Source organism: Lepisma saccharinum, chromosome 8 (assembly GCF_977018435.1).
Source record: "Lepisma saccharinum chromosome 8, izLepSacc3.1, whole genome shotgun sequence".
Lineage (NCBI taxonomy): Eukaryota > Metazoa > Arthropoda > Insecta > Zygentoma > Lepismatidae > Lepisma > Lepisma saccharinum.
In genome coordinates this window covers 8,256,268-8,282,608 of record NC_139236.1, presented here as the reverse complement: position 1 = coordinate 8,282,608, position 26,341 = coordinate 8,256,268, and the positions used below count along the sequence as shown (strand labels likewise).

Below are 26,341 nucleotides of genomic sequence, written 5' to 3'. Positions count from 1 at the left end.
TGTCTTCGACAAGTTGGTTTAAAGGCATTACTTGCAAATGGAAAATTGTAGAGGTCTACGTATCGAGGAGAATGCACAAAATTAAAGCAACATTTCATTTTTTGTCAATAATCACATAGGGTACCACCATCACAGTTAAATTGCTTGCATGAAACGAAAACACACACAGATAAAATGAGGGAACAAGATAGCAAATTTATTAGTACATGAAAGATTTATCAAATTTCCCTGCTGGCTCCAGTTTCACTTCCTCCCAAAATAAAATCCTAGGTACTCGACTGTGCATAGTGATATGTTTTCACTCCATATGTTCTTTCTATCTAAACAGCACGATATCAGCTTCTGTTGTTAATTTCTGTTCGACATAACACAAGTCGCCGCAACCTACTACAGTCAGCCAAAGTCCATTTTATGCAGAAATAGGTTAATTGGGACTGGACTTACAGCTTACTGTACAATCCCGACCACTGTGAGCCTCCTACCTCCACAGGTAATCCTTGATTATAAGGCGATAACGTTACCATCACGCCATCGTGACACACATATTGTGTGCAGTCTTGTCCCGTGCCGCCAGAAAATAAACATCGTAAATAAAATAAATCGAAAAATAAAGATCGCAATATTGTCTCTATTTTCAATTAAGACATATTAAGTAATTTCAACATAATAATAAGTAACGAACGCCTTGATATTCTTTTGTCTCGCCTCTATCAACACAGAGAACTTGTAATGTGTATTTACTAACATACACAGCTAGCTTACACATTTAACGAAGTAACTATGGAACAGTGGTGCCATTTGTGATTGAAAATCACCATAAAAGTACGGTGCGCAATCTTACCCAAAGCGCAGTCTTACCAAAATCTCTTCTAGACATTAACACCATCAAATTGCCAACTATTTGGCTCCATCTAGAAGGCTTCTCTCATTGAGCACCCACATCGTCTTGAGATCCTTCTAACATTAAATCCGTAGATGCTAGAAGGACATTTTTTAATTCGGTTTCAGTCTTACAGTAAGAAAAGTACACAGTTTGTACACTTTCTCGAAAATAATTTTAATCACTTTAGTACACATGAAAAATTATGTATACACGTTTAGAAGTACACTAAAAGTGTTCTCAATTCAAATGTGTTCCAAAGGTGTACACAAGTGTTCTCAAGAAACTGCTTTTGACCACTTTTAGGACATTTTTAGTTTGTAAAGCCCTTTTTGAACACTTGCAAAACAGTTTTAGGACACATTTAAAACACATTTTTCTCACAATGAGACATTGCATTCAATAACAAAAGAAAATCTGATTTGGCCTTCTTTAGAGTCATCCCACGTTTTCACAAATTGCTATTTCCGTGCAGATTAAATCAGAATAATTCAGGAAACGACAACTTTCAGTTGGAACAATATAAATTGTGGTGATGCAGGAGTTAGAAATAAAACTGTTACAAACTTTAAATTCCTAATATTCCTTAATGACGGGGTGTGAGGGGTGACCTTCCACGTAGTACACCCAATTGACAACCTCACTTCCACGTAGTACACCATGGACTGCATTTTGCAGACTAACGAGGCTCTGGCGACTAACCTTCGTGGCCAGTATAATTCTGTGTGTTGTCCTGTTTTTTGTCCTTATGAGTCCTGAGTGCCCTTTTACTGCCACAGCTTTGAACCTAAGTCTGAAAATTTTAAGATTTTAGTTACACTACATTACAGTTATGTTCTTCGTTAAGATAAGGGGCTGGATCCCGTATAACGTGACGGGTGCAAAATAGCCTAAATGCTGACACACCCAAAATTTGAAAATCAAATTCAAATTCTCAATGACGGTCCAAGTTTTTGCTTTGCAAATCATTTCAATATTCTTAATTAAAATTGTAACACGTTGAATAAATAATATTATAATAATATATCATATGCCTAGTAGGTAGCTGTTGTTAGTGTTATTACTTTACCACTAACAATTCCTAATATATCTATCTAGAAAATTCAAATTGCACTAACTTTTTCCCATGAAGTGATTGTTTTTGCAATTTCTGAAATAATAAGACAAACATTTCCATTACATAACAATTTGCAATTTCCAGACTTTTCAGGAAAATCCAAGTAAAACATTCCAGAATCTGAATTGTGAATTCTATCTCGCTACAGACATTTCACAAAAACTTAAAATATGATATGACAATGTGCCTGTCACTTGCTGTGCAAACTTAAAATAAATTGCACTTTTTTTTAAGGAGAGCTAGTGTACTTTTGAGCTATATTCTCGATATTTTAAGTGGAACGAAATTTTAAGAACGAAATGTCGTTACGACAATTTGAAGGCGGCTGTTGACGCAACAAGTTTGCTCCATCTGTTGGTAGTAAAATAAGATTATTTTTATTTAAACATTAAAATGCGAAGAAAGTGGACAAGTAAATGCTTTAATTTTAGTTTACCTTGTGTCCAGATATTATTCACCCCATAAATGTTGTCTATATTAAACTTTTTATGCAACTGGAGTGGAGGTCGTTAGTATTAACATAAAGAACATAAAAAAAATCTTCCATGTACTTGGCAACACTGTTACCATCAGCCACTGCGACAAAACAGTAAACCAGTGAAATTGGCGACGGTGCAGGAAAAGGCAATGTGTTTGTTGTGGTTGTGTGAAACAAAATCTCATGAAAATGTAACTTTTCAGTTTTGTTATAGGAAAAAATACAGAAAGGATCTGACTACGAAATAATCATTTGACGAGTCTCGCAAGAAAGTTACGGACTTGTTGGAATTGATTGATTGAATTGTTGTTTTAAGTCCACTTTATGCAAAGAAAGGATAATCGGGACTGGACGAACAGTTTAAATTTGGATCCGAATCGCTGTGCCATGTGCCTCCACAGGGTATCGAACACCTTGATTAAAAGGCGACGACGTTACCACTACGCCATCTCGGGAGTCCTTGGTGGAATTGAAGTCCTACATCGAAGAGGCTGTGGCACGTGGAGTGAATTCATCAAAAGAGTTGATATTGTGAAAGCCACTCAGGGTGTCCATGTAGAGTTCTGTTTGCAATAAGTATGTTCTTTAAATTTTCTTTTGAGTCAATTACTGTAATTCCATGTCGTTTCCGAGAAACATTTTACAGTAAAGGTATTTTGATCTGTTTTGGGGTGAATAATTTATGGACACCCTGTACTATTTCATATATATTTTTAGGAGGGGACTGAAATCCCAAACCCCATTTCGGTACGCCCGTGATCTCATGCTCGCTTGTCGTTCCAACATGTACGCAGCAAAACCAAGAAAATATTTAACCTCTCATTGCTTCTCATGTTTAGTTTTCCTATCGGATGGTAAGTGGAGCTAATGGAGGGGGCGAAAATTAAAATATCCGAGAGGGTCTGATGCCGAAACAATTCTACGTCCCTACTCTCGTGGTTGAAAGCGAAAGTAAATACAGGAACGGACGGAGAACATCAACAAGGTGGTATAAAAAAGAGAGAAACGCGGGCCAATTTCCCGAAAGCCCGACCTTTCCAGAAGGGAAGGGGGGAGGGGATCACGTGCAGCTAACCAACCGCCGACACTCATGCTACACCATGAAAACAAACACGGCTCGGAAAGAAAAATATTTGCTTTCATGTGCGACGCAAAACTGCAAAGCTAACTGGGATGTAGCCTCACTCATTTATAGAGCCAACATCGCGAAATTTAAAATGGATGGTTTGGATGGGATCGGTCCGCTGTTGGTTGATTTTAACCTTGGGAAGCCTCCTGGAACTCTGCATGCAAGCGAATCCAGAAATGTGCATATGTACTGCAACACTGCCTGTTTGATTGGCAGATGGGGGATGGACATATTATCAATTTATATCTTGTCGATGGGGCAGATTTCCTGGTAGGACAGAATAAACGAAACTGAAGTCGCACTTACAGAACACGTAGAGGGTCTTCCTGTGGTAAATTATAAAACAAGGATTTCGAAAATTTTCCATAACTTTTTTTATTAAAAAAATGTTACATATTACAAATCAAGTCGTTTACACATCAGTTAATTTTTATACTACTGTTTATTATTTACTAAAGGGTACGTTCTTGGTGGCCCGGGACTCATTTTTCTTGCATGCAGACCCCGTGGCGGAATGATTATCAGAGGTCGCGGGTTCGGATCCCTGTCCTGCCATGGGTGTTCTTTGGTTGATTGTTATTTGGTGTGTTTATTTTACTTCTTTTTCGTGTCACTTTTAACTAACCTCGAAGATGTGGATGAATGATGCTACTATGATTAAACTCATGAAGGGATACTCACAAAGAACAACCATGCCCAGGCGGGATTCGAATCCGGTAGACGTTCTTTGTGAGTGCCTCAATTTCACCATAGTATCATCACTCATCCTCATCTTAGAGTTCAAAAGTTAGAGGGTCCACCTACCGACTGCCGTCTCGCTGCAATCTTCCTAGGTGGGAGATCATCCAGCCAGTAGACATGTGGTTAGCATGACGAACCCCAACGTTATTGTAGATTCCCGCGACCGGGTTTCGCTACTTATTTGTAGCTCCTCAATTTCCTCACAATTGTGGGTGGTCACCGGTCCCATGAACTGGCCCAAATCTCAAGAGAAAAGTTGTTTCTCTTCCCCCAGGAGACTCGAACCTGCGCGCGTCCTGTAGCCGGAGCCCAAAGCATGAAGCCTTAGACACGGTAGAAGAAAAGAGAAGTAAAATGAAGCAAATCAATCCACCACAAATAGTGTACTTTCTTGTAGACAAAAACACCAAAAAGTAAGCAATTACATATGGTAATTCATGTTTTATTTTGAAAAATAACAGGTCGCTTTATACACCAAATATTCACTGTTGTCTAAAGACTCCTCGCGATATTGTATTCTCCCTCAGCACGCACATGGCTCAAAGGAATAATATGCTCATTACCACGGCGTGAGTTAACAACGTTCATTAACGTCAAATTCTCAGATTAGGGTCATGTTCTCTTGTTAACGCTACGTCAACTGAGCACGATTTAGTCCACCACTTAAGCGCCGGTGTCATGTGGGTTGCATAACACCATGCAACACTCCAGACACGTGTTTAACCAACGGAACCCGTACATCCTGGGAACGGTTGTCACTCGATTCACACTCTCTCACTTTTATATATTGGGCAAAGAGAGTCGTCACTTGAAACACACTGATAGTTAGTTCCCTTCAGTTAACAGGAACAATGTGTGAACATCATATGTACAGGTTGTTTTAAGAGTAGTGTCCCACTTTCCTTCCCTCACTCCCGAAGTAAGATATTGAGTGAGGAATTTGTATCCAGCAAGTTAGACATCCTGCGCATACATTTGGGGCATTCCAGGAAACGTGGTGCTACTCCATGTTAGTAACAAAGTTAATTAATATGGAAATTATTATTGTTCTTAATTGCATTAAGGTTTAGATGTTTGTGAATGCATATAATTTGAACATTTCACCATCTGCAGCCTATGTGCTTGATAAACAAATGAAGTCAAAATTTGCTACATTATTAAAGCTTCATACACGTAACGCACTTTGTTAATGCTTTTCATGCATTCAAACTTTCTTTTTCATTTCTTATGAGGCAGCACAAAGTGCTTTATAATTCTATGAAATCAGTTCATTAAATCCAATGTCATGTCTTGAACCTTAAATTTTCTGTGTAAAAATTTTCTGGAATGTCGCATATGCGTAATTTCATGGTTGTACGACAGGCAATGCCAATGAAGCAGTCAGATAAAATGGCGGAAGTGAGATACAGCGAACTAAAAATTTGGCCTGAGTGGCCAAAATATTAAACCACCTCTCCTAGTCCACCGGTTTGGAAATTTAGCAACCAGATGCTCACCAACTACCATAGCCTAGTGCGGTGAAGCCCCGAAAAATTGAAAAACTACACTTTGTGTACCAACATTTTATTCTCTTGGCTTCAGATGCTTCTGGGTCAAAAAGTAGAGACGGGGCAACTACCCCCTCAGAACCCTCACTTGTCATGCTGTGTCTGAAACAGCTGCTGCATTGTAACTGGTGATTGGGTTTCATGAAACCACAGCACACCATTTTGGACACTAACGAATGCAAAGTTACAAAAGCAGTTCACATATGGCAGCGCTGTGCATAACAATAACTTGAATCATTACAGAACGTTTTGACGCAAGCCTGATGATCCTAGTTCTTATAGAGAACACAGTATAAATTTTCTATCGAGGAAAAGTTTTATAACCAGGCTGTACTTTACCTTAAGAGTATATTGTAAAATGCATCATTAATCTACGCTATCTATTGTTTTGGAAGAAAAATAATATTTTACTTAGTTCAATTAATCCCTACAGGATGAAGTTATCCTCTGCATGGAAATAGAGTATCTCGAATATTGCATGCAACACTTAACAGTTATTTTAAATGTTGACGACAGTTATGATATTCATTAATTTCAACATGTATCCACGCAGATAGCTAAAACGTTATGGCAAGGTCCCGGGTTCGATCCCCGGCCGGTTCAAATCCGGGAACTTTTCTAACGTTGGAAGCGGCCCCGGCGCCCACCCAGTGTCGAATAACATGGGTACCTGGGGGAAACCCTGGGGGGTAAAGGCGGTCAGGGGCGTGATGCTGATCACATCACCCCCACTCACGACCGTATCAAGAAAGTGTGAGGCGTTACCCCCATACCCCCTATACGCCTCCATGGCGTGGTGCTATGCACAGGAGAGCACTATACCCCTTTTTTGAATGATTTTGTGAATAGTGCGATCAAAATGAAACAGGTCATAAGATGCAGACAGTATCCATTATATCAGGAAACCAAAAAATCAAGTCACGTCCAAATTAGATCCGTCAATTTAATGTGAGGGATGTAAGGGGTGACCTTCCACGTAGTGCACCCAATAGTCAACCTCACTTCCACGTAGTACACCCTGGACTGCAGACTAACGAGGCTCTGGCGACTGGTCCCATGGCCATTATAATTCTGTCTCGTCCTTTGTTTTGTCCTTATTTGCGCTGAGCGCCGTTTTTAGCCTCAGATTTTAACCGAGGTAAGGAAATTTTAATTTTCAAACTTGCTTGTTATGATAAGAGGCTGGACCCCGTATAGTGTGACGGGTGCAAAATAGCCTCAGTGCTGCCGCACCCAAAATATTTTAATTCAAATTCAAAATTTATATTCTTCCACGCATGTGGTTGTCCAGTTCCAACGACTGGAAAAAGTGATCCTATAGTGCGATATCTGGGACATGTGATGACGGCACCAAAGTTCCCTAAGAAATACGCCTACAGGTCTTATGAGTTACCTTAGCTACATGTGGTCGTGAGTTATCATAGAATATAAAAACTCCCTTGAGATTCATTAGTTAAGGTTCCTTATTTTACAGTTTTCAGTGGACATACTGTATGTTAATCGGTGTATAGTTAATAGCATTCATTGCTTTGCAGTTCATGATGCTATATAGACATAAATATGTATGTGTGTGTGTCTCAAAGATTCTTAAATTTTTGACATCTTAAAAACTTTGTCTAGAATCCATTGTTGGGGAAGGACACATACAAGATTTAATTTAGAGCATCAATTGATTACAATGTTGCACTCAAATAATTTTTAAAATGGTGGGAAGGTTAGGATAGGCAGTTGGAATGAGAAGTTCGTCGTGACGCTAATTTGCCTCCCCTGACCCAGCGTAACTGAGAGCTGGATCTACTGAAAGTTGCAGCATTGTAGGATAGAATGTACAGTTAACGCTGAAGATGATAGTGAACACATAGCCCATCGTAATTTACATCACATCTCTTATATATCACGTACAGGTAGTCAGAAATATGGCTACACGTTTGAGGTAAATGTAGTGTGTTACTGTACAGTGGTGGGAAAAAGTTCTTCCCCATAAGACTTTAATGGCAGTAAAAAATGCCGGAAAGGTAGGCAACACACATTGCACCTTTAGGTGATCGGATGATTCTGTCTGTCTCAAGGAGCAACTCGTCTTTTATGCAATAGCCAACAGACACAGAAAATGTAGGAAAGTCACGTGACTTGTCAAGTGGAGTGTTGTTCGTCATAAAATCGCCTTTTCTCAAGCCAGGTCGCAGAACCGACAAGCCTTTGTCCGAAAATGATTCAGCTAAAACCGTTGAACGAAACGCTAAAATAATTCTTGCCTTAATTACAAAGGCTACTATACTATACGTGCCGCAGTAGCTCGGTCGTTAGGGAGTTTGATTACCATGCGAGAGATCTGAGTTCGATCCCGGACTGGAGAGAATTAGAATTTTGTCCACCTGTTCAAGTGGCTCCGGCGCCCACCCAGCGTCGTATAAAGTGGGTACCTGTAGGAAACTTTGGGGGGGGAGGTAAAGGCGGCCAGGGGCGTGTTGCTGATCACATTATCCCCACCTTCGGCCGTAACAAGAAAGTGTGGGACCCTAACTCCGCACCCCCTACACGCCTTCATGGCTTGGTTCAAAGCACAAGATAGCACTTTGCTTTTTCGTTTACTATACGTCCCGATTTTGTCGGAACAGAACTTTCTAATTTTTACGTCGACTTTCTTCCAAGTTCCGTAGGGATGTGAATAGCCTCCAGTTTTACTTGACACAATTCATCCATGTTATATTTCGTTATAAAAACCACGGCCGATATCCTGTGTGTGGGGGGGGGGCGCTATAATTCAAACATGTGAGGTGATACTTTTCTCACTACTCCATTCTCCGATTGTTCGTATCAGAAATAAATCTTAATTCCACACACTGAAAATGTAGCACTTCCTACATCTTAGCATGCAAATATCTAGCAGCAAAGTAATGTGTAGGCACATGGTGGTTCGGATACCACTTTAAACTGTAAGTGCATTCGCGATTAGTCTTACTGTGCATAAAGTGGACTTAGACACCAAATCAACCAACCAACACAATCCCGTTATTGTCCAGATTATCGAAACCAGAAGCTTCGTCGCGAATAACATAAGCAGGAAGACAATGTGAAATTACCGAACAGAAACAGAACCTAAAACCTAGAACGGCTAGATTGGCACGCGTTGAGAAATGAAGAAGAATACGAAAGTTGAAGGACCTCGATACACACACACACACTTTTCTTCCCCTCAATGGTAAGCTATACTTCTTGCAGAGAAGCCATTACGTAGGCCTTCGTAGATCGAGTGAATAATATTTTCTCACGGGGCCTCCTCGATGGCGTAATGATAACGTCGTCACCTTATAATCAAGGGATCCCGGGTTCGATACACGGTGGATGCACGTAGTTGTTAGTTTTCCATTTTAAACTGAAGGTCCAGTCCAGATTAGCTTATCTGTGCAGAAAAACTAAAAAAGAAATTGTCACAGTGTAAGAAAGTGTCATGTTCAACCACATACAAAAGGGAATAATTTATTCCATGTTGGAGTTCACACTTATAGCATCTAACCAACACAACTATGGATCGCAACGTATTTTCTTAGATCCATTTTAATTATACGTGCATGATAAAATAACAGAAGTTGAGGAAAGAGAAAGCGAAGCGAAACACAGATGCCTTCTACAGAATTTCAAATCTCGTTACGTAAGGTTCTGGGTTGAAGTCCCGGGCAGGTATGACTTTCTTGTTCTTGCCGTTTTATCTTCTTTATTTCATCATAAATCGTCGTTATGGTTTACCTACAGGGGAAGAATAATGACAATTGCCAATACAAAGCCAATAACGAACAGAACAACAACTCGATTAGGCAGATGTCAAGAAAGAATCAAGACTTTACAGTATCTCCGTCTCTCGGTTTCTCGAATTGAAAATTGCTCTCCCGTTCTCGGTCTTGGCTAGTTAAATATATAAAAAAAAAAGTATCTGAAGATACATATATTTCATATATCCCGATTTTATAGGAGATTTCGTGAGAGATGAAATAAGTACTCTTCGATCATGTTTATTTTTATTAGTTTTGTTACGTAACATCACTTTTCTTCCTAGTCGCGGACGAGTGACCATTACATGAAATTAATGACGAAATACTCAAACACCTGTGACAAGGACGATACTCAAATCGGGGAACTTTGGTGACGAGATCGAAGGTTGATCACTTAATGAGCTTGCGCACCGAGTCTGCTTAATGTTGCTTGTGTCAGGTAATTCGAAATAACTGTCAATATCCCACATTCATTATCATTTGTTTCATAATTTATCTTATTGATGTTATTAACCTGAAGTCGAAGAAATAGTTGAAAGGCAATAATGCAAGATTGAATGTCTATGATGTTACTTCGTGCCGAATAATAAGACGTGATTTTATGATATGAATATATTAATAATATAATATGCCTAGTCATTCCATTGATTGATCCCAATTGGGCACACAAAATATGGTTTAATGTCCACCCCTAACCAACTTCCGTGGCGGAGTGGTTAGCACAGCGCGCTTCTACAGCATGGGTCCCTGGTTCGAATCTCGGCTTGGCCATGGGTGTTCTTGGTGAGTGTCCGTTAATCAATGTCATCATATCATCACTCATTACTCATCTTCATCGTCGCTATTTGCAAAAAGTGAAAGAATAACGACACTAAATAACAAAAATCAAATCAAATGGAACATCTTCACCGATTTAATTCTATGCCGTACCAAATTCCCAGTTTATTACTGCATCTTGCTTCATTTTACAGCATCTCAATTGTTTTCCGATTCGAAAAAAATTGGAATGTTGAGCAGTTGATTGTGCATTGTTTCGTTGTTTGGATTGTTTAATTAACGTCGCATTAATTAGTTTTAGACCAATCGTGACAGAGGGAATCGAGAGCACAAAGGAAGCGGAAAAGACACGTTAGAGACCACGGCTCTCTTTAAAGGTAGCATTCCTTGAACACGACTGAAGTGACTGCAGAATATTATGGATAAAATTTGTTTCGCTTTTTCCTTTTATTTCTGTTTCAGTTATTTTGCTTCGCTTATCTTCTACGACTCGTATTAATCGTGTTGCTGAGGAAGAATTATAAACTCGTGAAATGGACGATGGGACAAAAAAAATCTATGCCTCTCCCACGGTTCTAAACTGTGACCACAAAATATTATCTTATTTTTAAAATTTACGCCAAATATGGTTTCACTCGTGTCTTTCTCAAGGCGTTCCATTGCCTCTCCGATGGCGTAGTGTTAACGTCTTCGACATGTAATCGAAGGCTTCCGAATTCAATACCAGATAGAGGAACATTTGGTTCGGATTCCACTTTAATCTGTAGGTCCAGTACATAAACTGGACTTAAACAATTAGCGTGTGGCTGATCTTGTTAAGAAAACAGTTGCTGAAATGTTCTTCTTGAGGCCACGTAGCACCCAGCTGTTGTTTGTTGTTCAATGCTCAATCCTTCCCGAGAACTCAGATCCACCAGACAAACTTAAGCGAATAATTTGTCATTTGGGTTGCATAAACAACAGGCTTTAAGACGTTACGAAATTCTAGGTCCCGTGGCCCAGGTAATTCTTTCTCCGACTGTACATGTAGAGGGAAAAAGTGAATGGTATATTAAACTTGAAACGTCATTGTTTCATTTCAGATAAATATCACGGCGCTCAAGCTTACGTTATTAATCAAGATGGTACTCAACATGCAGCAGCAAGTACAGTTGCAGCGTGGGCAATTACATACCACAATAATAGTGAGAGCTGTGTGTACAGCAATGGGTTTAAACTAAACAACGATTTGATGTAAGCAGCAGTTTTCTCTAGCCTACTTGCTAACAGTCGACAGCAACATTATTACGTTAAAATCACATCTCGCTAGTCTCACGATTATTCTGGTCTAGAATTGTCCACGCTGCAACTGTAACTTGCTGCTGTACGTTTAGCGCCATCTTGGCTAATGACATAAGCTCGGGAGCTTGACTATTATCTGAAATGAAATACTGAAGTTTCAAGTTTAACATAACAGTCACCATTTCCCTCTACAATGTACAGTAAACACATTACGTTTACTTCAAACGTGTAGTCATATTTCTGACTCACGCTGTATATTTCTAAGCAAAGTAATTGTGCTGGTGCCATAATAGAAGATCTCGTCTGCTCTTTCTTCATTTTTTTTATTTGATCCAAGAATAATTGCACACTTCTCTTATGAAGTAAATGTTACATTATTTACTTTCCAAGAAGTACTATTCTGTGCAATAAGGCTCCTGTCACGTTGGAAATGGCCGACAGTTTGTTGTTGCTTTGCCAAGTGACTTAAACGGACATGTTTAATCTGCATAGCAACAAAGAAATTCCCAAGGTTACCTGTAAGGTTATGTGTTCCCAGAAGAGAGACTACGACAAACTTATGTAAATTTCATTTTGCTCGTGGAAGAGGGAAGCAGATTCAACTCTAGTTCGATTATCCGCCACAATCACCAACCACCTGATTTATCAATGTGGTGTCCGAGGACTATCTGTTACCTGTCAAACTGCTTAACTAAGAGTCCTGGTTTCAAATAGTGTGTTGTTACGGATCGATGCTCCCTTCTCCACGATCCATTATTTACCCTTACACGTCGATGTTTCCGTAGTGCATCAAAGCATGGGTTGTTAAAATTTTAAAAACTTGAATTTGTAAAATAAGTTTTTAATTCTTTTTAATATTTTTTTATTTTTTAATAAATTTTTTGATGTAAATAAAATTTAATATTTTATTTACGATTCATACCTAATTTTCTTTTGTACATATAAGGCTATAAAAGCGTAAATATTTTTGTAGTTAGAATGATTTGATTTTTGTTATTTAGCGTCGTTTTTTACCTTTATGCTTAATCGCGACGATGAGTAAGAGTGATGGTATACTGAAATCGACGAAGGAACAATCACAAAGAACACACATGCTGAGGTCGAGATTCGAACCCGGAACTTTTGTAATTTAAAGAGGAGATTCAATATATACAGGGTGTCATCAAATTGGCGCTCAGAGACCACAGAAACATACATGACATCAAAGCATTTGCCGCCTGTATGCTTGCAACCTAACATAACATTTGAGCTCATCTGTGACATTTCTTCCTTTGTGTAAATATTGCAAGGAACACATATTTTACGAAAATTTAAAAACTATCAACCACATCGTGTGTTGTAAAACGTAGCGGAGAAGAAGCCCAGTAACCCAACGGGAAGATTTTCAACGATACGAAAACCGATGGAAAAACAAAGATCGTATGTAAAAGGATGTGGTGAAAACTGAACCAGAAGGGAAAGAATCGAAACCTAGACTGAAGTGTGTCATTAACAAAAATACTCAAAATTTGTGTTTCGGGCTCATCTGCGGGAAACCAAAGGTAATAATTTTCTCTTAAGATCTATATTCCTATAACATTTAACTACAAGTTTTGTGAAAAATTGATGATAAAAACAAAAGAGTAGATAATTTTATGGCACGTATATTTAATTTGAAACACTTTTAATATCATTGGCATTTTAACCAACTCTGGTATTTCTAAACCCAAAGGTTTTTGCCATAGCAAAATATGTTTCCACCTCTCCCGGGCAAAATTAATCTATTATTGACTATCCTTACCAATTCCGTTAAGGCTCGTCTTAATATTGTCATTCTCTTTTCGCCTTGGCTTTTCCATAGATCTATTACCATCAGGTTTTCCAACAAGAACTCTATTAACTTTTCTACCTTCTCCTATGCGTCCTACTTTCCATGCCCACCGAAGTTTTCGTGATTTAATTATAATTAAATTATTAAAACAATGTCAGAGGATGAATGTAAATTATGCAGTACAGTTGGTAGGTTGCTTGCACCATCTGAGACATCAGGTCATGATTTGCATACATATTGTTTATAAATAAATGTCTTAACCGACTTTGCTATCCTCAGACTGAATTTTAATCTTTCCAGATGTTTGTCATCCCTGTTGAAACAGTGTTTTATCCAATGTTTTTAGATTTTTGCGAAGAGCTGGTCTCTTCCACCGTCTTTGAGGAAACTTTTAATACATTCTGACTTTTTTATGTGTTGTACTTCTTTTGGTGCAGGTGTTTCTACAACCATGCACTCTTAATTTTTCCCAAGGGGCTTTTTGGTCCCCGGTTCGATACCCTGTGGAGGCACATAGTGTTTCGGATCCTGCTTTAAACTGTAGGTCCAGTTCCGATTAGTCTTACTGTGCATAAAGTGGATTTAAAACAGCAACTCAATCAACCAAACCGAGGGACTTTTTACGCCCCTTGTTTTAACTTTTTCGGTCAGAATTTTAGATAAGGGGATATTTCCCCGCATACATAAAAGGGTCCAAAATGGCCTAATGTGCCGACGCACCCAAAACTTTTAATTCAATTAATCAATGTAATTATAGTAGATAATAAATAAAAGAATAAAAGATAATAATGTCCCTATTTCGAAATTTTCATAATAAGAAGTACATTTTTTGTATTTGTTTTAAAAATTGAGGATATATATTTGCTTTGGTTTATAAACAATATAAAAGTCACTGAAACAAATTCATTTTGGGTTATACGTAAATATAAATAAATGTCAGTGGCACAGAATTTTGTTTATAATTTGATGCTCCTCTTACGTTAATCTGACGTATGATGAAGAACTATTGGAGAAGAACAGAGCAGAATAAACGTGATCTTCGTATCACTGACACTTATATTTCTTTCTGGATCAATATGATATTCTGAATATATGCACCAAGAGTAGGTATATGAGAAAACCACGTACCGTTCTAAAGCTTTAAAAATTGCCGACGTCTGGCACTGGAGAAACTAATCGATATGTCATACGAAATCATTCACTTTATTTCTCTTTTATATATTTCCTCTCACATATTCTTAGCCAAGGTTCAGGGTTATAGTTAAGACGAATGAAGCTATAGGATACTTTTTATGCCCTGTAATGCGTGGAATCTGTCTACTAGAAAAAGCTGACGATTTGAACTATATGTAGAAAATATGAACCACGTGGACGGAATTTGAACTGCATGAAGTTGTAGTTACGTGAAGAGAATTTCAAATTCGTGAAATGAATTTGAACTACGTATGGAGAATTTGAACTATGTGTAAAAACCTTGAACTACGTGTAGAGAATTGAGAACTGAAAGGTCAGGGGAAAAGGTAAGTAAATTTTCTTTGTATGCGAGCTAGTGTTGTCATTTCCTGCCATGTTGATGCTGGATATTACAACACGCTTTCTTCCGCTTCATACATTGGACACTTCCATTTGTCAAAGCATATGTTCTTTTTTACCTGTTCATTGCAATTAAAATATCATTTCTCTGGAGAGTTTGACGAGCGTTGACTTACTTCCCTCCCTCCCTATCCCTTCATCTGAACTACATGAAGAGAATTTGAACTACGTGCAGAAAATATAAATTGCATGTATGTAATATGAACTACGTGGAGTGAATTTGAACTACAGGTAGATAATTTAAACCGAGTGTAGAGAATTTTAACTACATGTATAGGATTTGAACTAAGCTAAGAGAATTTGAAATAATGTAGAGGATTCAAACCACACACAAGGAATACGTGTAGAGAATAGGAACAACGTGTAGAGAAATTGAACTACGTGTAGAAAATTAAAACTACGTAAAGATAATTTGAACTACGTGTAGACAATCTGAACTAAGTGAAGAGAATTTAAAATACGTGTAGAGAATTTGAACTACGTGTAGATAATTTCAACCACAGTAGAGAGTTTTAACAACACGTAGAAAATTTGAACCACGCGTATAGATATTGAACTCATGTATAGGGATATAATAACATACACCACCAAAGATAATATTAATTAATATAATAATAGTAACTATGACGACGAGCCTTAAGCTAGAACAAACGAGTAACAATTACGATTGCGTCAACAACGTAAAATTATGTAATAAATTGGAAATTGGGAAATAGTAATTGAAAAATACCTCTTTAGGGAGAGTGACTCGACGCACTTCCGATTTCTTCTCGCTCTTTTCGCTGGAGCTCATAGCACGCGTTGACCTTTCCACTCACTGATCACGAAACACGCGAGCCAACAAGTGGGTGCCTGAACACGTGCACGTGTAAAGCCATGTTTACAAGCGGGGATTCCACAAACGTCAGACAGCAGGTCCACAAACACTCGAGCGATCACACGCCACCTACCACAACGATATATTGACAGATTAAAGAGTAACGATGAGAATTCAACACAAATCGGAAACAAGAATCTTGACTTTTTTAGCAGTTTAACGCGACGATCCTGTTTGAATGTTTATTCTACGGTTACTACGTTCGTCCCTCGGTGTTTATTGCGTGGGATAACAACCATGAAACCAAGAGTCATTTGTTTTTTACAATTTTGCCATGGCGCTTCAAAATCCCGTCACACGCACGAAGCTGAATATTACGCCAACTGCCAGCAGGAACGAATTTTGCTCGGGCAGAAAGCGAGGCCCCTCGACGGCCCGAATATTGCCGATCTTTCCCGAAGTGTCGTCCGGGGGAGCCGTCAGCCAATAAAATATAAGAAGTGCGACCGTGGCGTCTCAAGTGAACATGGTTTGTTGATGAATCGGCTCCCTTCCAGTCTTTTATGATAGAGCTTCAGAAATCGATGAATTGCCACCGGATTCCTCGAACAGACGTGGAGGCGATTTTGACTGTGAATGGTGTTGGAAGTGTGTGAGGTTCTTCGGATGAATGTCAAAATGTGAATGCTTTATTCGGCTGTTCTTGTAGCCCATTATTGACACGCACCACGTGACCTGTATCAATATATTTATATTGATGCATTGCTTACATTATCTTTTTAAATTGGATCTCTTAACTTTTTTCAGACAAGAAAAGAGAGTATATTTCTTTGCCATGTCTGCTGTGCGTTCAGGATATAACAAATCACGTTCATATTTTAAAAAGTAAAATCTTATTGGCTTTAAATTACTGGCGTGTCCAACGGCGGGTTCGTGGTGGTCATAACCTTCTCGCCAAGTATTAAGTGATGAAATGAAACGGATGAAGTATAGTCAGGAGTGTACTACGCGGAAGTAACGTTTGCATTAGGGTCTCTTTCTTCTAAAATTGTCATATAATGAACCTGTTTGAGTTTTTGTTTTAACTACAGTTTATGCACAGAAATGCTCGTCGGAACTTGACCTACACTTTAAAGTGCATCTTTTGATTTTGATTTGATTTGATTTAGTTTATTTTACTTCGCGTTTTGTGCCTCTTGGCTAATTTGCGAAGATGGGGATGAGTGATGAAATGATGAAATTGATGAATGGACATTCACAAACAACCAAGCCCGACCGGGATTCGAACCCGGGACCCCTTTATTACAAGGCGAGGATGAAACTACTATAGCATCTGGGAGGCACACACAATTGATTTATTTACAGTCTTTCTCTACAGCGTGGAAAGAAATATTTCCCCCATAAGACTACTGGTATTAACGGTGTATGGGGAAAGTACATGTTTCCATGACTGTACATAGAGTAAAAATAAAACTATTCAAAAATTACAATTACAACAATACAAAACAATAGAAGAAAGAAATATAAAATCATAACTACACTAATCATTGCACAAAAAATACCAGCACAAATTTATACAGAGCATAAATCTAATAAATGATATTTACAGAAGTATAACAAGATACATATCTATATGCATACGTACATTCATGACTATACACATGTATATACATACGGACATAATTACATGAACAAACATACCCATGCACACAGAAACACACATAATTCTCAGGAGTTTAATTTACAATGAACTAAAATATTGAAATACACTAATAACCAACCCTCTGTTTGTGAAAATAATAATAATTTACTTTCCTTACCAATTACATACACATCTCTGATGGCGTAGTGGCAACGTCGTCGCCTTTTAATCAAGTAATCCCCGGTTCGATATCCGGTGGAGGCACATTGCAGAGTGGTTAGGATCCCACTTTAACTGTAGGTCGAGTCCGAATTAGCCTATCTGTACATAAAATGAATTATAACCCAACTGAAACAAACAAACAAACATCCGAAACACAGATAATGTAGAAATTATGGTGGAGATTGCAACACACAGGTTGGTATATAACCACTATTACTACAAATACGTCATTTCTTAAAATTGCGTCATAGTATATAGTACATTAATAAGCTCGACATAATATGTGTATTTGTATTATTCTGCGTCTAATATCTGTCTCTATAGACTAATCGCGGCAATGAGAATGAGAAGTGGTTAGATGGAATTGTTTATGCAGTATAAACCAAGTGTCCTATGTATAAGACACTGCTGAACCGTAAGGTTATGTTATATCGGCCTCCCAGATGGCGTAATGGTAACGTCATCGCCTTTTTTTTTTTTTTTTTTTTTTTTTTTTTTTTTTTTTTTAGATCTAAGGAGTCTCGGATTCGATAGCGGTTGGAGACATATAGGGGTTCGGATTTCATTTTAAAATGTAGGTCCGGTCCCGATAAGCATTTTTGTGCACACAGTCGACTTAAAAGAAAAACTCAAGTAAACAAACAAACAGGTTCTTATTGTGTTTTTATTCACGTTCCGCCAGCCCCCGTGGCGGAGTGGTTAGCGCTACGACCCCGGGGTACAGTGTTCGAATCCCGGCCTGTACATGGATGTTTGTAAGTGTCCATTCTTTAATTTCATCGTATCATTACTCATCCCTATCTTCGTAAATTAGCCAAAAAGTGGCACAAAAAGCGATGTAAAACAAAGCAATTGAATCAATTATTCCAGTTCCATGCTATGGACTGTTAATGCTTTCAGAAGTTCCTGAACAAGTGAACTATCGAATATTTAAAAGGCATATTCGACGCTGTAACGTCATAAAGAGTAGAAAAAAGAGAAGATATGAAAATTTGCCGAACAAAGTAAACGAGAGCATAGTGTATATATTTTTTAAAATGTCGTACCAATATTTAGGCAACATCATCCTGTGTGTTTATATTTGTATCCTGTAGAGTTGTGTTTTAAAGGCATTGTTACCGAGCTCATAAATCTACTGTGTGTCAATTGCCGTTAGAAAACAAATATTGTTCCATATTTTTTTAACACTATGTTTCCTTTGCTGTTATTTAAGTTCTTGTGTAGTTCAAAAAATTACTTAATTGTTTTGGAAATGCTTCTTTTAAAAATAATACTCCATGTTTCAAGATCTTTTCTTTGACATTTTTGAGATAAGAGGGTTTTGTTGACTGTCACTCAGAATACGAGAATAAAAGCGTTCGCATTACAGTTCAATATTGACATATCACTACTAATTAGCAGAGAACGGATCATCTTCATATGATGTAAAAGTCAATGTTATTTTGTTTTATCTTTGCGAATCGTGGTATGTAAACTCGAAAAATACAATTTTTATTTTCCATATTTTTACATATATTATTGTTTTGCACATATTTTGCATACATACAATTTTCATATTTTCAAACATTTTCCGACATAGGCTATATTATATATTTATGGTATTACTATATTTTCTCTTCTTGTGTTAAATACCAAAGGATTTCCGTTCATCTGTATTCTGTTCTTATGTATTCTCTTTTTATTTTGAATCTTCACAATTGACAGTTCACCTGTTATTCTGACATTCTTGTCAACAAACAGAGAATAAGGGCTCGAATACCGACCTGGGCATGGGTATTGAGTGTCCAATTAACAATTTCATGTATCGTCACTCATTCTCATCATCGTGATTAGCCAAAAGTGGCACAAAAGCGACGTAAATAATCCCATCAATCGATCAGTCTATAACATAAACCTGACTGAAGATAGTAAGTATGATCGAAGATTGGATTGATCTAGCAGAAGATAGGGACACGTGGAATGCTTTGGTAATAAAAATTTTGTTTGTAATTTTTGGCAATTGTTGTCTCTTTTTTACCTCTGTAGGATATTGCGATTGGAAATATACAAGGGAAGGGACGAGACACGTCAATGCTCTACCCAGTAGTAGAACCAAGTAGCTTCCAGCGGTTCAAGTTTAGAAATACCAGATAGAGGTACATGATGTCAACATGAAAACTCCGTGATTTCAAATTACAATTATTTGGAAACTTTTTGACATGCATGTCAGGGGTGATGGAGTTGATACCAAGTTGTCATACCAAGCCTTAATTGTCTTTTCGTCTGGTGTCTCCCCTTCAAACGCATATCTGAAAGGCCTTCGGACTAAATTGGCGAATTCGTTTCCGCATACCGCACCACGCACTGCCCTCTCTCTTGTGCTATCGTCATCGTTGTAAATCATTAAGCATCTACAAAAAAAAGTTTGGAGTTTCTTTACACGATGCAGCAAACTGCAAAGCTCTATGTCGAATAGTTTCCTCAAAATTGTGATTTGAAATCAGGGAGGTTCATGTAGACACCCAGTATGTTTGTTTCATTAAATCTCCGATATATTTAGACAGACTAACTGTATCTTCAGCTGGAGTTTAATGTGTGATCCGAACCACTGTGCAGTGCATCTTCACACACAGAAAATAACGTCCATCAAATTTATTTTATGCACTTTAATTACATCAACTGATGCAACCGACCGTGTGATTCTTTGGTTCTTGGTTTCATCATTTATCGTCTGTAATTAGATGCATTGATGTATTATGATTAATCGAGAAACCTTCTTAAACTTCTTCTACTTTCATCCGGGTGTAAGATGGGACCTATTCAAAAGACACTCAAGCATCAAACTCTCTTCCATGTGGTACACTCTGGGCTGCATATAGCGTCTGGACTCACAACCAGTACAATCCTCTTGTGATTGTAATTGTCCCTTCATCCAATAACCCACAACCATTCAGTCTTTGCGAATAACCAAAAGTTGCAGAATATAGAGTCAAAATAAAGAAAATCAATCAATCATTGCATCATTAATTCAATTGATGATTTTCGTGCATTTTATGGTAGTAAATTAATATATATTTTTTTAGAAAGTGTTTATAAAGACATTGAAAATCACACAAGCAGGAAGTTGAAAATGAATAGCGTATTAAACTTCATTATTTTATTCCAAAAGAAAGATACTAACATTTTTCTGCACATCAGAATGAAATTAATATATCGTAAGGGTTGAAAATAACTTATTTTTCTTTTCAAGCAAGTTTATGAAATACGTGACACATTTGAGTGAGTAGGGTAATATGATATTCATTCCGTAAGTAATATTTATAAAATCAGATGCATCTTAGTATCAAGTCCCTATCTGACGCACCTAGACGTTTGATTGGAGCAGCTTTTATCCCCTTCTTCGTTGATTACCTTGTATGAATTTGATGTGTGCAGCGGGAATCGAACCCGGGACTACTTGACCTCACTACTCCTCAGGGTAAACCCCAAATAGAAAAAGAGACAGAGAGGATATAAATTTGAGGGTCGGTATCTTGTATGGCACTTGTCAATTAGTTGATATATATTTTTAATATAAGGATGTTAAAAGCATCAGTGGATTTGAAGATTGAAATTGAGAAATGGATGGAGCTACTTATGTTTCCAGAACGACAGAATGTTTCCTTTAATGATGCAATTCCCTGGTACACCATGATTCTCTCCGCAAACACTCGGATCCCTTTAATTTCGCCGATTGGGCTGTGGAGGGGCTGCTTTCTCAGGAAGCGACTTTTGGACGTATTTATAGCCCGTGTTTATTCCTCGCCCATGTTCAATTGCCTTCGGTGGTTGCAGATGCAAATGGCGTAGGGAAGCATTTCCAGTCGACACTTTCAGTAACGAACAGCCAGAGGGATCCTCATTTCAGGCAGATGATAAACCTGACAGAAACTCATCCCATGATGAAAATGGCTTCAGTCGCATTGAACATTCAAGCGAAGGCACCAAGTAGTAATCTTAACATGCATTACTTTTTCCTGTTGCCAAGAAAAGTATGTTAGCCTCTATAATTTAGCCGTTAACTGAAAACTAGTTTTTGTCAATCTAGTTTTTCTTTATCTAAATCACCTGTTAGGTGAAACAGCAGTAGATAGGAGAAGGCCACCTGCTGGAACACCTGGAAATGAATGTTCCAGATAAACAACTTTCTAATAATCTTGTGTCTGGAGGGCAGTGATTTTCTTGTATATACAAGGGTCGTTCAAGGTTGACCGGGATTTTCGTACGTAAAAAATCGATGAATAGCTGGATCATGATGAAACGTGCGGGTGACGTAATGTATTCCTTCCCGAGTAACTAGCGCCCGGCATGACGTATTTCGCGCATGCGCAGCAGTTGCAGCGAACATGGCGGCAAGCAGTGTGTTTGTGGCTGTGGAGCAGCGGTGTGTAATCAAATTTCTCGTGAAGGAGAAAGTGAAACCAGCTGAGATTTTCAGACGATTGCAAGCACAGTATGGTGAACAAACGATGTCGCGGACAAGAGTGTACGAATGGTGTGAGCAGTTTCGTGAAGGACGGGAGCTGGTGACAAATGAAGTGCACGGACATATTCGCCCGACTTCAGTCACACCAGTGAATATCGCACGTGTTGAGCAAATGATTCTTGAGAACGGGCGAGTAACAGTGCGGGATATTGCTGCCGAGGTGAATATCAGTATCGGGAGTGTTGAGACAATCATTCACGACCACTTACGCTTCCGCAAAATCTGTGCAAGGTGGGTTCCCCGTCAGCTGACATTCGATCAGAAGTGGACACGCAGGACGGTCTGTGAACAGCTTCTGAATCGGTTTCGGGCAGAAGGTGATGAATTGTTGCAATCCATCATCACGTGTGATGAAACATGGTTGCATAATTCAACCCCAGAGACCAAAAGACGCAGCATGGAGTGGCGGAATATAGGTTCCCCGCCCCCCAAGAAAAGAAAAGCGCAGTGGTCCGCTGGAAAGATCATGGCAAGTGTCTTCTGGGACATGAAGGGCGTTATCCATGTGGATTTTCTGGACAAAGGGAGCACGATTAATGCCCAGTATTACTCCACATTGTTGAGTGGTGCTGTACGAAAGTCTATTCGCAAGAAAAGACCTGGGATGTTGTCTGGAAATGTCATTCTTCTCCATGACAATGCCCGCCCTCACACGGCCAATGTGACAACAACAACTCTGGCCGACATGCGCTGGGAAGTTCTGCCCCATCCCCCCTACAGTCCGGATTTAGCCCCAAGTGATTATCATTTGTTTGCACCCCTTAAAGACCATCTGGGAGGGAAGAAATTCACGACAGACGAAGCACTGCGGAGCGATGTCCTCCAGTGGCTACGACAACAACCAAGTTCTTTCCCAAAGGAATTCGGGAGCTGCCAGAACGATGGCAACTGTGCCTCGGCGCGCACGGAGAATACTTTGAAAAACTGACATAGTTTGGTGTTTCATCTGCTACCTATTTCCTATGCAGAAATAAAAGTCCCGGTCAACCTTGAACGACCCTTGTATGTCGTCCTGTTTTGTACCTTATTTCATTTGGATTTGGTACGAGTCTGAAGAAGACCTTGCTAGAAGGTTGAAACGTAACGTTTAGTTTATGTTTTAAAATAAAATAAATTCTTCCTTGGACAGCATATTGAGTTTTTGGTTACCATGGAAACAAGGCTTAATGGTGTTCGAAAATAAAGACCGTTTGGTTATACAAAATGAAAAACACAATATTTATTGGAAAAAACAATTCTGTTACATTCTGAAGCTTCCTTCACTTCTCTACATAATCACCTCCTACATTTAAACATTTGTCGTATCCGGGCACAAACTTCAGAATTCCCACGTTATACTCGTCTGCCGCCAGTTCATTGAGCCAGGTGGTCACTGCATTCAAACAAAAGACCACTCGCGCATTTCCGCCAAAAGGCACTACGATCAATGCAAATCGTTATTGTGAGACTCTAAGAAAACTACAGCGAGCCATCCAAAACAGGAGGCGAGGAATGCTTTCTGGAGGAATTGTGCTTCTGCACGACAATGCCCACCTCACACTGCTGGTGCAACTCAAGAATTGCTGGATCAATTCGGATGGGAAATTTGTGATCATCCACCCTATAGTCCCGACCTTGCTCCTAGCGATTTCCACCTTTTCCCTAAGCTGAAAGAGTTTGTGGGCGGTAAACGTTTTGGAAGTGATGAAGAGTTAGAGTATGCAGTGACCACCTGGCTTAATGAACTGGCAGCAGAAGAGTATAACATGGCAATTCTGAAGCTCGTGCCCAGATACGACAAATGTTTAAATGTAGGAGGTGATTATGTAGAGAAGTGAAGGAAGCTTCAGGAATGTAACAGAATTGTTTTTTCTAATAAATATTGTATTTTTATTTTGTATAACCAAACGGTCTTTATTTTCTGGATGACCCTCGTGTGTATATATACTATATGTGGTATGTGGGGAGGGGTGTATTTGGTAAGTGTAGTGTAGCATATTTAAGGAATTGTTATCGAGATTTTACCCAAAAATATATAAAGATGTTGTGTGTCAAGTTTTCAATTGCTGTCAGAAAACAATTAACTGATAAATTTAAGAGCATTGTAGGATATTTTTGAACATGTTGTATCCTTTGTTATTATTACAGATTTCGTGCAGGTCGAAAATCATACATTTTCTTTCAGTATAAAAAATACAATATTGCTTATGCCAACCCTGCCCCTTCTATAAAATTTACATGAAGTTGGCGCCAATGACACATGTACAGGGAGTTGCTCTTTGATTTTGATTTCATCTCCGATTACAACAAAAACAAATCCATAATTCTTGTGCGTTTTCTAGAGATATATGTTTCTAATAATTATTTAAAAGTTCTTATAGGTTCTCCGTCATTTATACCGCGTTTGTCAGAACCTGTCCCGTTTCCCGCGCTAACGATCGCTCAACAGTTTCGGTGCCAATGAGAAACGAGAAAATAAATCGTCTGCTGGGCAGCGAGGTGCCAATGGAAGCCAGAAGACAGGCGCTTACGTAGACGCTGTTGCCACGTTGCGTATTTTATTTTGCTGCCTAACTTTGGGAGCTCATGCGGTCTGCAGCAGCAACACCGTGTTTTTATGCTAGAAAAGCCAGCGATCAGCTAGCGCGGGAAGCGGGACAGGGTGTAACAAAATCGGCATTTACTAAATAATATGAGTATGTCCTGAATTGCCACGAATATAAATATTTATGTCATTAATATTTGTCAATGTCTTTGAAGCAGTACACAATTATCGTTAGAGTATCATAATTCACAATCTTATATATATGTATCCCTTTCAACGTGTGAATTCATTTTTTTTTATAAATTCCAGATGCAGAACAATGTAGCCACTATGCACTGCTTTACAAATGAATTCCACAATGGTCTTGATTAAGAATAATTGACAAAATAAAAGAACAAACACCTCGTGAGGAGGATCGAACTTAAAACCGATAGCAGCTCAATCAAGAACTCTAACCACTTTTTTTAAAAATTTTCTTTATTGAAATAAGCTATTACTTACACAGATTTTACATTTGGACGTGAATTTCAAAGGATCACATCTAGTAAATTTGCATACAAGGCTTTACAGGTTATCTGATCATTGCGATAATATTGTTCACTGGCATAGAATTTGAATGACAGTTTTTGTACATGAGGTTGGTTGCCAAGCACATAATAGAAGTAATGTCCTATGAGAAATTGCACTGCACGTGTTCTTGTGAGAGGAAAATACTGAAACTATGGAGTTAATAAATGGTTCGCCGTGAAGTCATTCGGGGAGCGGCGGCATATGATTCCAAGTAACTTCTTAAGGTGTTTCCAATGTTAAACGACTGTCACACATGTCGTCAGTCGATGCACTAAGGTGTCGTCCTGTGCACATTTGGTACAATGGGAGTTGTTTGCCATAAGGTATCTCTGCAATCGTACTCTAGTGACGATAGCATCGTGTACAGTTAAGTACCATATGGAGCGCACTCGATTGGGGAGGTGGGTCGCCGCTATGTTTCTCCACAAGATGCTCCAGCCCACATTGGGGAATAATGGGACAATACGCGGAATATGTTTCATCCGGGTTTTCAGTATTTTTTATAGAGATTTGACTGTTATATCAGAAGGATCCACATTTGGAAGGAGCATCAACATGTAACAAATTTCCACTATGGTTGTTCGTAAATAGATAAATTTAGTGGGTATAACACCTGGGTAAATTGGGCCACATAGTTCCACTTCGTCCAGCATGGAGCGTAGCACACGAGCCGTGATGCTATCTTGATGCTGGACTATTATGGTGATATGGCGGTGCAAAAATAAGGCTTGAGCTTGTCGGTCGATACTCAGCAGGTTTAGTCCTCCAAGTCGAGTTGATAGGCATAGTGTGTTATAAGCTACATGGAACAGGTGACCGTGCCAGAGAAAGCGTGTGATCATTCTCCGGATTCTAGCAGCCGGTTGGGTAGGCACGAGTAGTATTTGCGCCACATACCATAGTTTCGAGAGTGCATAAATGTTGACATATTTGATTCTA

General features: G+C 38.7%; 1 protein-coding gene across 2 annotated transcripts in view; it reads right to left on the bottom strand.

Moving 5' to 3' along the window:
- LOC145990855 (inactive dipeptidyl peptidase 10-like) overlaps positions 1-26,341 on the bottom strand; it is a 621,213-nt gene that overhangs the window by 381,512 nt on the left and 213,360 nt on the right. The window contains exon 1 of one of the 2 annotated variants that reach the window (XM_083126290.1): positions 15,854-16,312. The exons of the other annotated variant lie outside the window; for it this stretch is intronic. Coding sequence (XP_082982416.1) covers positions 15,854-15,916 — 63 coding nt within the window. The 5' untranslated portion in view covers positions 15,917-16,312. Of the gene's footprint in view, positions 1-15,853; positions 16,313-26,341 lie in introns of those variants that run through there. 2 annotated transcript variants of the gene reach the window in all.